Source organism: Ursus maritimus, unplaced genomic scaffold (genome assembly GCF_017311325.1).
Source record: "Ursus maritimus isolate PB19 unplaced genomic scaffold, ASM1731132v1 scaffold_25, whole genome shotgun sequence".
Classification (NCBI taxonomy): Eukaryota; Metazoa; Chordata; class Mammalia; order Carnivora; family Ursidae; genus Ursus; species Ursus maritimus.
Genome location: NW_024425008.1, coordinates 20366516 through 20379163, shown reverse-complemented (window position 1 = coordinate 20379163; position 12648 = coordinate 20366516). Strand labels below are relative to the sequence as shown.

The following is a 12648-nucleotide window of genomic DNA, read 5'->3' as shown; positions in this document are numbered from 1 at the left end:
CTGACTAGTGCATGTTAAGTAGGTGATTGCTTCTGTGGCCTTCAAGCGCCTCAGCCGTCCCTGCCCAAGGCAACTGTCCTCCATGTTCAAGGTAATGATGCTGATATTTAAGGATGTTGGGGGGAGGTGGGAAGTGGATTTTAAGCTTAATCACTAACCAAGTTCAAATTTTAGAAAGCATTTCTCACTGTTTCAATAGCTGTAGGACTTGAGAGCTTTACTTTCTCCTTCAAGAGGAAAAATTAACAAGCCAGCAGAGGTTACCATGTACAATTATCAATTGTACCTATCTTCTTTATACCAGTGCTCCTCTATAACTTCAAACTCTCAAAAGCTTTTGGTAAGTTAATATAAGGTCAAAATTAACAGTCTAGTCCATCAGCCAGTTCTCTATTAAGTCAGCAGATAATGTAAGACATAGGCAACAGAATCAAAGAGATGCAATAGATTCCTGCATTCATCATTTACTGAATTGTCACCACCTTAGAAACGGAAGATGAAAGTAAATTTAAAAAATCACAGTCCCTGATGGGAGAAAAGGGCTTATGAAAGTACTATACATGGTGAGATAAGTAATATAACAAAATGCCAGGGGAGTCAGGTCAGGAACCTTTCACTCATCTGGAAAGATGAAGAAAAGTTTGACAGAGGAGAAGGAAACAGGATCCAGTTAAAAACCATCTGTCTCAAAGGAACTATGGGGCGCCTGGGTGGCTGGCTCAGTCAGTTAAGTGTCTGCCTTTGGCTCAGGTCATGATCTTGGCGTCCTGGAATAGAGCCCCTTGTTGGGCTCCCTGCTCAGCAGGGAGTCTGCTTCTCCCTCTCCCTTTAACTCTCTCCCCCACTCGTGCTCTCTCTCACTCACGCTCTCTCACTGTCAAATAAAAAAAAAATATTTTTAAAAATATTTTTTTTTAAAAAAAGGAACTAAAGAAGGTACAAACAAGCAAAGCGCTCACATCCTTTTACCAGGGTATAAATTTAACTATCTCCAGATATTGGTAAATGTCCCTAGGGCAGGGGCAAGGAGGGGGTGGGTTAGTTAAATCATTCCCAGTTAAGAACTTTTTAGAGAATTAACACTTACACACACACACACACACACACAGGATCTGATTCTTTATTGTATATTCCACTTATTCGTATTGCTACCATGCATTTCTTCTTTCTCCCACATATTCCCACGCTCCTCTACTGCATGGGTGAAGCCAGGAAGGCTCACCCCTCGGCTGCATTTTGCTCACTTTACTCCAATAACCTCTGAATTCAAGAACAGAGTCACAGGGACCAGTACCCAGCCAGCAGGAAGCAGGGATGTTTCTGGAAAGCTCCATGCAGCATACAAAAAGACTGCTTACTCAGACATGTGGAAAAAAGTTAGTAGCTGCTCAGATAATTATATATGTGCCAGCTGATAAAAATCAGTGCTGTATTAAAAGAAAATAAAGTTACTTAATAACCCCCTCCCTGTCTCACAATCAGAATGCTACAGATATTTTAGATTTATACACCCACACACTTCTAAAATAAATGAAGCAGCTTACAAAATTAAATAGAAAATAAAACATGTCAAGATAAAAAACAACAAATGAACACTCAAGAAAAAAAAACTTACAGAAAAAGGATACTAACAAACCCAAGATGGATTTATTACTTATAATTAAACCCTAGATTTGCACTCTTGCATTTATTTGCCAACCAAAAGATATATATATTACAATATTCCCAAAATAGCTGATGAGAATGAAGTCCTCTGAGGGTACAGATGACCTCTACTAATTGTCCAAACTGCTTCAGACTGAGCAAGATATCAGCATGGACAAAGATGGTGCTAGCATCCCCAAGTTTCTGACACCGTTTTGTTTAAATTGGAGGAAGAAAACTGGAAGACATACCAAATCCAGGCAACAACCAACATGTACTTAAAAATAACACTCACTGTGTTACTTTAAAGCTTTAATTTGAAAACAGAGATTTCACATAAAAATTCCAATTTCCAGCTTCTCAAAAAATCCAGAGATCTGGCAACACTGGGGGTGCATTTTCCCATGGCAACATGGACACAGTAACTGCCCTAGAGTCAGGCACACACCTGCCTGTTCTCCCCAATCCCCACTGGACCTGCTTCATATGGTAAGTTACCTGACTGGCCCCACTTAGCAGTTGAGCTTGCAACTTTATTTTTTTTTCCCCGATGTGTGTTCCATGATTCATTATTTGCATATAACACCCAGTGCACCATGCAATATGTGCCCTCCTTAATACCCATCAACGGCCTATGCCAATCCCCCACCCCCCCTCCCCTCTGAAACCCTCAGTTTGTTTCCCAGAGTCCACCGTCTCTCATGGTTCATTCTCCCTTCTGTTTACCCCCCCTTCATTCTTCCCTTCCTTCTCCTACCGATCTTCCTATTGCAACTTTATTTTAGATAAAGAACCAAGACAAAGGAAGTTTACCAGTCTCCTTCCTCAGTTAAAAATGAGCAGTTCAATCATGAAGAATGAATCAAGGTTAAATGCCCAAAAGATAATGCTTTCCTGTACAGACAAGAAGGAAAAATGGATAATACAACTTTGATATTAGCCATCCCTACGGATTATAAAACCAGAAGGATATACTACTACTGAGCAGAAGGACTAAAACTACTTAGAATGTTTTCCCACTTAGAATGTTTCCCTATTGTATAGATCAGAAAGTACTTTCAGAACAAAAGTGTACTACAGTGCATAATTTGGCTTTCATTCTTCAACCCTCCCTGTATACACTGCCTTCCTACCATAGATGGAGTTACCTGCCCATGGCGTTATCAGCCCAGGTCCAAGCAACTGGGCTCAGCTGGCACAAGCAGGGGTTTAAAATGAGATTACGCACTGGAACTTGCTCTCCTGCAACAATCCCATCACCGTGAGGATGTGGCCAGGCTATGCTGTTGGAAAGTATGGGATCCATGGTTGCCCAGTGGCTGCCAGCTTAGATCAGTAGATCAGTCGGCTGAACATAGACAAGTTAGTGAGTCTAGGGATGATAACCAGACAGCTTAGCTAACCCATCACACAAACAATAAACATGTATTGTTGTATGCCTCCAAGGTTTGATCTGTTAGGCAGCAAAAGCTAACTGAAAAATATGGTTTCCTAATAAATCATTTGGTTTGGTTCAGAAGATGGTTAATTTCCTGAAGTTTCCTCTCAAGCCTACTCTCTGTGAGAAAACAGGTTGGTTTTAGGCTGCCTTCTAATGGTGGAAGAAAGAAAGGACAGATTCAAATTAGGATGCACAAAATAAGCATAAGCAGTTGATAAAACAAGTGAAAGGATAGAAATTTTTGAGAAAAAAAAATTTCTGAACAATCATAAATAGCAGTTGGGGATATTTGTTCTCTCTATAACTTTAAGTTTTTTTAAAGAAACAAGCAATTTCTTAAGTATATTATGAAGTACACTGTTCTCTTTCCTCCTTATTTTTAAAGTACAAAAAGAGAGATGCCTACGTGGCTCAGTTGGTTAAGCGTCTGCCTTCGGCTTGGATCATGATCCAGGGGTCCTGGGATAGAGCCCCACATGGGGTTCCTTGCTCAGTGGGGAGTCTGCTTCTCCCTCTGCCTGCTGCTCCCCCTGCTTGCGCTGACAAATAAATAAAATCTTTTTAAAAAATAAAATTAAAAAGTATAAAAAGAAACTCCTCTTGACTTTCCTAGTGAACAAAACAACACTAAAAATTTTAAGAAAATATTTTGGGGCACCTGGGTGGCTCAGTCGTTAAGCATCTGCCTTCGGCTCAGGTCACGATCCCAGGACCGGGGCCCACTTCAGGCTCCCTGCACAGCAGGAAAGCCTGCTTCTCCCTCTCCCACTCCCCCTGCTAGTGTTCCCTCTCTCGCTGTGTCTCTCTCTGTCCAATAAATAAATAAAATCTTTAAAAAAAATTTTTTTTTTGAAAAAAAGAAAATATTTTATTGCTATTTATACCTTAAATTTGCATATTGCTTTATGGCTGACACAGCATTTTCATTAGCCTTTTCTCTTTTGATCTCCATTTCAATCCAGTAAAGTTGGTACAATTACAACTCTTTACTTTTGCTGAAGAAGAACAAAGCTTTGAGTAAAATATTTGTCTGTGATGACTCTGCTAAAAAGTTGCAAAAACAGAAGTGGAACCCACATCTTTCTGCCTCTAAGCTAGTGCTTTTTCCACTGCATTCTATCCATAAAAGAATGTAAATTCCAAATACACTGCCCAATCACTGAAGCGTTTTCTTTGTCCTCTCCTACTATATTTCTTATGATCCATCCTCCCCCTCCAAGAAATGCATTTAAGGCCAGAATGTTCCATATGTACTTGTTTAAAGTTTATATGATGAATATAAGATAATAAAGTATTGAAAACTTAAATGTGCTATAAATCCAACTTACTACAACTATTTTAAGACATCTTTTAAATAATCCTTTCTCTTGTTAAGAATATTTACAACCCATTTCTGGCAGAAAAGTGTACCTATTTTTTCAGGAACCATATCCTAATACTTTAAACTTTAAAAAAAGATATTCTCTTCCTGGTGTATATGTATTTTCTATTTCTCTTTTTCTGCCACTCTCAATACCCATATTTCTTTCTGGCCCCATTCTTCTTTTACTTTGCATCTTTCGATCTTTCCTTTAACTCTTTTATAATAAAAAAACTGGAATATATTTTTACTGTACTTATTGATATGTTCATTTAACAGTTTGGCATTTATTCTTATTTTTAGAAGTGGATAAATAGATGATTTATATTTTCTTTCCAAAGTATTAAAGAAAAAAACACTTACAAAATTTATTTTAAAAAGGTCATTGGAGTTCTTAAGTTTGATTTGTACCATGAACTGTTTCTGGGAATGTTTTTAAATGTATGAACAGAAATTTTAAAACCTATAGGGTTAGAAATGAAATGCACTATAATACCATTTAAAACCAATTACATTTAAAAACTGAATTACTGGGAGTACATAGAAGTAGACCCCAGTTAAAAACCTCAATTTCAAAAACCTTTTTTAAAAACAAAAGTTAAAATAATATTAATGCTGAATAACTAAGGCTTTCACACAACAGATTACTGTATGACAATAACCCTACAAAGTAAATACTACTGTCATCAAAATATATACATAAAAGGCTTAAAGAAGCTAAGTTTAAGTGTCCAAGGTTATACAGCCACCAAGTGGCAAGGCTGAGTCTTAAACCTTTCTCCAAAACCCACATTCCTATTTATCCCTTCTCATCGCCACTGACACCACTCATCATTCAGGACTTTTCTCAACTCAGTCCTAGCCACCAAAATGGTTTCTCTAACTGTGAGTCTTTTCCTAGCCATTTCAAACTTTCACAGACACTCCACTGCCCATGTAAGATTGAGTCTAAGTTCTTGAATCAGGAATTCAAGACCCTTAGCTAGTCACCCCCTTCTCCAACAAAAAAACCATAGATCGGCTATCCTCCCTAACTTCCCCCTTTCCTAATATCATTAGTTCTGTCTAGAACACCTTCTGCTGTGTACTACTGCCACTTATTGAAATTCTACTCATCTTTCCAGGCATAGCACAAATAATAACAATCTCAGTGAAGCTTTCCATCTCCAGCCAGAAGTGATCATTCCTCCCTCTGCATTCTTATAGTTCTATAATCATAGCAAGACATTTATTAAACATGTCCTTAAAATGTAATTATTTGTGCCAGGGAATTTTTTTTTAATTCCTCGAATATGGCATACTCATTTCCCTGCTGGATTCATAGCCTAGAACAGTCTTTCACTCCTTTTCCCTTAGCTAACTCTTACTTTTTCCTTCAAATCTCAGTTTACAGGAAACTACCCTTAAAAAGCTTTCCTTCACTGCGCCAGCCCAACTCTGGGCCTACCTGCCATAGTGGATACTACCTCATCACAGCCGACGGACTGCTAACTGGCTGTTTACTTGTCTGTTCCCTCAGCAGACTCTAAATTTCATCAGAGATTCCATCAATTTTGTTTATGGTTGTGTTTCAATACCTTGCATTGTGCTGGGCCTGTAGTTGGAACATTTTTAAATGAATTTACAATTTTCTTTATTATCCTGTTTGATTAATCCAGAGACAAATTTCAAAGTACAGGACTTTGCAAATAGCGTGTACTAATTAAATAACTGCTGCATGAAATAATTCTAGCAGTAAATGGCCTAGATTAATTATCTTAAACCTTCAAACAATAGGGATTGAACTGAAAAACAGCATAAATATGAATACTTGATAATGTCTATTTAGAGTAAACAAGAATAGACATTTCAAATTGACTAGAATACTTGTTAAAACTTATAACTGAATCAAACCTAGAGGGTTTCCTCAACGTACCACAAATCACTTTAATTTATCATTGTCATCTGCAGATACCTGCATTCCTCAAATATTATTTACCTGTACTATGGAACTCTAAACTCCAAATTACCTAAGCTCTTTATCATATGGGTCCATTCTCAGTACTGCTTCAATGTACCAATTGCTGCTCACAGGTAAACCCATTTTGCCATTTTAAAGGCCTCACTCTTCCACCATCAAGCTTTTTCTTTCTTTCTAAGACCTATAAAATTTGCCTATCTCCTCTTCCTTTAAAATACTATCATAGGGCTTTTGGTGTTTGGCTCTGAGGAGGCCAAGGTGCAACCGCCTTCAGCTATCCCGAATCCAAGTTCATCCAACATCAGCCAATTCCACCATGCCACCTAACTTTGACCCCAACGAGATCAAAGTCTTATTTCGCACTGGTGGGGAAGTTGGTGCCATGTCTGCCCTGGCCCCAAAGATCAGCCCCCTGGGTCTGAATGAAGTAGTACCTTCTGCCTCTGCCCTGATTATCAAAGCCCTCAAGGAATCACCAAGAGACAGAAAGAAGCAGAAAAACATTAAGCGGGGCGCCTGGGTAGCGCAGTCGTTAAGCGTTAAGCGTCTGCCTTTGGCTCAGGGCGTGATCCCGGCGTTCCAGGATCAAGTCCCACATCGGGCTCCGCCGCTGAGAGCCTGCTTCTTCCTCTCCCACTCCCCTGCTGTGTTCCCTCTCTCCCTGGCTGTCTCTCTGTCACATAAATAAATAAAATCTTTTAAAAAAAAAGAAAGAAAGAAAAACATTAAGCACAGTGGAAATATCACTTTTGATGAGATTGTCAACATTGCCCAACAGATGTGTCACAGATCTTTAGCCAGAGAACTCTCTGGAACCATTAAAGAGATCCTGGGGATTGTCCAATCTGTGAGCTGCAATGTTGATGGCTGGCACCCGCATGACATCATAGATGACAACAACAGGCGGTGCAGTGGAATGCCCAGTAGTTAAGAACTACAAAGAAAAATATTTTAGGGACACCTGGGTGGCTCAGTTGGTTAAGTGTCTGCCTTCGGCTCAGGTCATGATCCCAGGATCCTGGGACTGAGTCCCGCATTGGGCTCCTTGCTCAGGGTAGAGCCTGCTTCTCCCCTTGTCTGCCACTCTCCCTGCTTGTGTGCACAATCTCTCTCTCTCTCCCTCTCTCTCTCTCTCTCTGACAAAATAAAATCTTAAAAAAAAAAGAAAAATATTTCAATAATGGATCATTTGACAACCAAATAAATAAATAAATAAATACTAATCATAGGTCACTTCTTCAATGACATCTCTCTTCATTCAGAAAAGTCTAGTTCAGGCTTACTTTAATTTGCTCCTCCATTCAGCCCTGAGTTCATTCATCCATGAGCACTCATTCATTCATTCATTCATGAACACTTACATGAATACTTACATCGCTAATGCATAGGGTAGACTCTAAATGTTCTAAATCCAGCTAACTCGATTCATGTAACCACAAATACTCCCATCTCCCAAACACTCCAAGCACCAGCATTGTACGGATCTACATTAAGAGTTACAAGAATTTCAGGGAGGTGTGCATATCTGAGAAAGGCCTGATCAGTCTTTTAGGATCATTGGTAACCATTAATAACAAGACACCAGAAACAAGGTTAACAATCTAAAGGACAAACTCAGAAATATATTTACAATATGTGAGAATGAAGGGATAGGAAAAAAAAACAACAGTGCAGTAATAAAGGATACAAAATGATATGTAAACAGGCTATTCACAGAATACATACATCCCTAACATATAACATAATTTCACTAATAATTGCAAATTAAAATGATAAAATCATATTCTTGTTTCTCTGTTTTGTACAGATGAAAAAAAACTTTGGCATGGGTACACCTTGCTATAAGAGTATTAACTAGAATAATTTTTCAGGGTGCCTGGGTGGCTCAGTTGGTTAAGCGTCTGCCTTGAGCTCAGGTCATGATCTCAGGGTACTGGGATCCAGCCCTGCATGGGCTCCCCACTCAGTGGGGAGTCTGCTTCTCCCTCTCCCTCTGCCCCTCCCTGGCCCTCCTGTGTGTGTGTGTGTGTGTGTGTGTGTGTGTGTGCGCGCGCACATGCACTCTCTCTCAAATAAATCTTTTTTTTTTTTTTGGCACTTTTAATTTCTATTTAGGATTCACTTGATGGCCAAGGACTAATGCGTAGGATGACCACTTCATTATTGAATATATAAACTCTTTAAAAAAATAAATAAATAATATAGAATAACTTTTCTGGAAAACAACTGGCAAGACAAATAAAAATAATATGCATGTTTTGACTCAGAGATTCTGTATCTATAAATATTATTCCAGAAAAACAAAAGAAGATGGATGTATACATTTTGTGTGTAGGTGTGTATATAATTTCACTGCAGAATTAGAAAAAAAAAAAAAAGAAAGAAAGAAAAGAAAAAACAAACAATACATTAAATGGATCTAGTCATTGAGACACTGGTAGCAGTTAAAACAGACAAGGTGGAAATTTATGTGCTAACATGTAATACATTAACAAGAAAGAAAAACACACTATAGAATAGTATGAACAGACTTAAAACATTTCATAATAGAATCAACCCAGTGACAATATTATACGGATAACAACAAACTCTAGATTATTTTCATATTACTCCCAGATGTATCAAGACTGCAGTTGAGAATTTTGGGGCTAGATTACCCTATCAGGCTCCTCTAACTCTAAAATTCTTTAATTCTAAGAATTTTGTACAACATAGATCTTGTACATGGTGTTATTGCAAGGTCCCAATGCGTCTCCCCTCCATGTTTAAGGGCCCTTTATCAAATTTCAACATTGAAATATCGGGCCTCCTGGGTGGCTCAGTTGATTGAACATCCTACTCTTGGTTTCAGCTTAGGTCATGATCTCAGGTTTGTGGGATCAAGCCCCAAGGAGTCAGGCTCCATGCTTAATAGAGCATCTCCTTGAGATTCTCTCTGTCCCTCTCCCCCAGTCCCACCCCCTCCCAAATAATAATTAAATCTTAAAAAAAAAAAAAAAAAAAAGGTTAACAGAACCATTTGAACATATAGAGATAAATAACAGTAAACACTGCTTATGTGGTATATCTAATCTAAAAATGTTAACTGTAAATCAAATCTGATTAGAGAACAATCATAAACAGCAATGGGGCCTCTTTGCAATGGGCAGGGCTGGGATTTGTCAAAATATCTGGTGACAAAGACCACTGTTTTGGCACCAGATAGCAAGCAAGTAAAAAAAAAAAAAAAAAAAAAATCTGTCTGAACCTCAACTGCCTCTATTGTAAAATGAAAATAAGAATAAAAGTATTATATAGATAACATGTAAAGGGTGCCTATTACATTGCTTGGGACAAAATAGGTTCTCAAATACTTGTCTAACAGAAACAGTTACTTCATTGTTGCTTTTGTTAAGGTATCTAGTTTGTTGCCCTGAATTTTTGTAACATCAAATCTGTTTTGTCCATCTGAATTTTTGTAACATCCCTTTCACAACCATCCTATTTTCTTTATACCGCATGTTAGAAAAGAGTTTCTTGCCCCCCAGAAGTCTACCTGTTGAAATATTCTTACCCACCATATGTGAAAATCTGTTAACTCAGAAACTTAGGGAGAAAACATACTTACAAAGCACACCCCCAAAACTCCGTGTTGTTCTCCTCTGTGTTCTCCTCAGTGCTCTTCTTAGGCACATATGTCTGCCTCCTATCATTTCTTCATGAGGTTCAGGGCAAAAGGCCTAGTCAAGTAGATGATCTTTGGTCGCCCCTACACTTTCCCCAAACCACCTATAGATAAATGAAACAAGGGGGTAAAATACAACTACAATCTTAATTTTTTTATATAATAAAAGATAAAAACCCTCACCATGCACAATTTACAGCATAACAGACAACAAAGAAAGTGTTCCTTGGATCGTGCAAAAGCCCCAGTGAACTCACAGGAATTCTTCACATCTAAGTACCCAGCCAGCATACTCTTCACTGATCCACTCATGCCTGGTCACCCCTTGGGCTGGCTAGTGTGAACTGTAGCCCAAGTCCGGCTAACTATACTGTCCCTGAGCATGTCTATCTGTGGGGTAAACTCGCTAAGGCAGATAACGAAGTTAACATGTTACTTCTGAATTTAATGGCCCAACTGTATTTCTAGCCAGTAATGAACTATCTGTTAGTGCTCCTAAAGGAAATATTTTATAAGCTGCCCAACTCTTCCGACGCTGATACAGCGTTCCCGAGAGCAGCAGACTTTAGTCACCATTGAACAGGTACAAAACGTCAAGTTATATCCCAGGCAAGTTAACACCAGAATGAGTCCAATATCCTTGACAGCTCAGGCTTCGCAGCTGCTAGCAACAAGACTAGCTGCCCCCCAAAAAAGAACTACGTAGTTCAAATTCCCTGGATAACCTGACTGTGAACACTCACGCTGAGGGAGGGGCGTCGGGACACCAGGCACGCTGCCTCCCCCCACCTTGGCACACACTCCACCCATCTCGGCCATACCCCAGATTTCCACGCAGCTTTGGCGTCCCCACCTCTGGGACTAGGGGAAGCGGGACCTAAAACTTATAGGATAGGATAGGGAGGTAGTAAAGAAAGGGCGAGGAGGCGGTTGGGGGCAGTACCTGAGATAGAAGAGGACCCCAGGTCCTTAAAGCCGGATCATCGCCGAGGCCCCTCCCGGCTCCCACGGCCGCCAGCGACCCAGAAGGTGCAACTGACCTGACGCTGCGGCGCAACCGACTGTGCTCTCCCCAGACTCGCAGCTATGGCAACTTGAACTAGCCGCCTAGCCACAGCAAGAGAACAAGACCCCGCTCCTGCCGCTTGGCCCTCTGGGAGTTGTAGTCCATCTTGTCCTCAAAAGTGAGGAGTCGTCGAGAGAGAAGCCCGAAGAGAAACTTCAAATCCCAGGATGCCATATGACAGGCTTTAGAGCGACTTTACCGGAAGAAGCCGGATTAGCTGGCACCTGAGTCCCTAGGCCGCGCCCTCTTGCCCTGTTCTTTTTTTTCTTAAAGGGCCAGTAGCTTATATAGGAAGGAAACACCTGATGGTGAATTAGCTGCCTTGCCCCCGACTGTAATTTATTCAGAAAAGTCTAAAATATTTACTTTTTAAAAAAAAATAAGAAAAATTCAAAGAGTTACAATAATAACAGACTCCGTTTCTTTCATTCCTTTCAGAATAGGGAAGAGTAATTTCCAGAAGTGAAATGTACAAATCCCCTTAATACCAGAGCCCAGTGTCTTTTTCTGAAGGCTCACAAATTCTTAGAACTGGAAGGGAACAGAAATTATCTAGTCAAACCCTTTAGGCCCGGAAGGAGTGACTTACCCAAGATCACATAGCTCATTAACAGCAAACCAAAAGTCTATAGGGCTGTCACTGCAGGATTGCTGCTACATTCAGTCTAGGGTGTCATCTCCTCAGTCATTCTAGAAGATGAGAGAGACGCATTCCACGGAGAGCAGTTGGTTTCAGTCGAAAAAAAAAAAAAAGCTATAAAGAACTCAGCAAAGAATTCAACTTTGGAAAAACTAAGAAGAAGTGAAAATCAATTAGTCATGTAGAGCTTCATTTCCTTGTGCTCTGCCAAAAACACCATTGATTGCTTCCTCTTCAAGGCTAAAATCAAAATTTACTTTATCTATAAAAGCTTTCCTGGCTACCTCAAGAAGAGCTAGATCACTTTAAATGCACAGTTTCCTTGTTCTAATAATTTTGCGCTGTAATTATCCATTTCCCATTTGGTCCCTTCCATCAGACTCAGCCTTTCAAAGGCAGGAGCCAAATCTTTTAAAATCAGTATCTCTCTTCTCAGTCTTTCCTCACTTCCCACTCTCCCTTCACCTCTCTCTCTCTCTCTCTCTCTCCACCCCCCCATACACACACAAAATCATAAATAATTAGCATACAAATTTGATATATTCGAATAATTCAATTATTTTCTCTGGCCAACATTGAGGGGTAAAGTTTATTTCATAACCAGTTTAAACATAAAATAATTCTTCTAGGGGCACCTGGGTAGCGCAGTCATTAAGCATCTGCCTTCGGCTCAGGGCCTGATCCCAGCGATCTGGGATCGAGCCCCACATCGGGCTCCTCCACTGAGAGCCTGCTTCTTCCTCTCCCACTCCCCTGCTGTGTTCCCTCTCTCGCTGGCTGTCTCTCTGTCACATAAATAAATAAAAAAATCTTTAAAAAAAATAATAATTCTTCTAAAAATTACCTATGTATTTTCATCTGTCTTCAAGCTGC

General features: G+C 39.7%; 2 protein-coding genes across 4 annotated transcripts in view; one reads left to right on the top strand and one right to left on the bottom strand.

The window, feature by feature from the left end:
* The window catches only part of CEP128 (centrosomal protein 128), a 377231-nt gene extending 365018 nt beyond the window's left edge, over positions 1-12213 (bottom strand). Inside the window, exons 1-2 of one of the 3 annotated variants that reach the window (XM_040641592.1) lie at positions 11725-12213; positions 10013-10173 (exon numbers count right to left, since the gene is read on the bottom strand). The gene's annotated coding sequence lies outside the window, so the exon portion shown is untranslated. Of the gene's footprint in view, positions 1-10012; positions 10414-11012; positions 11448-11724 lie in introns of those variants that run through there. The other 2 variants (XM_040641593.1, XM_040641590.1) reach the window with 2 other exon arrangements.
* Positions 6419-7395, top strand: LOC103670631 (60S ribosomal protein L12-like). The gene is made up of 2 exons (XM_008699100.1): positions 6419-6907; positions 7130-7395. Exons 1-2 carry the CDS (start codon positions 6722-6724, stop codon positions 7334-7336), a joined length of 393 nt encoding a protein of 130 aa, XP_008697322.1. The 5' UTR covers positions 6419-6721; the 3' UTR covers positions 7337-7395.
* Positions 12214-12648: the final 435 nt, after the last annotated feature.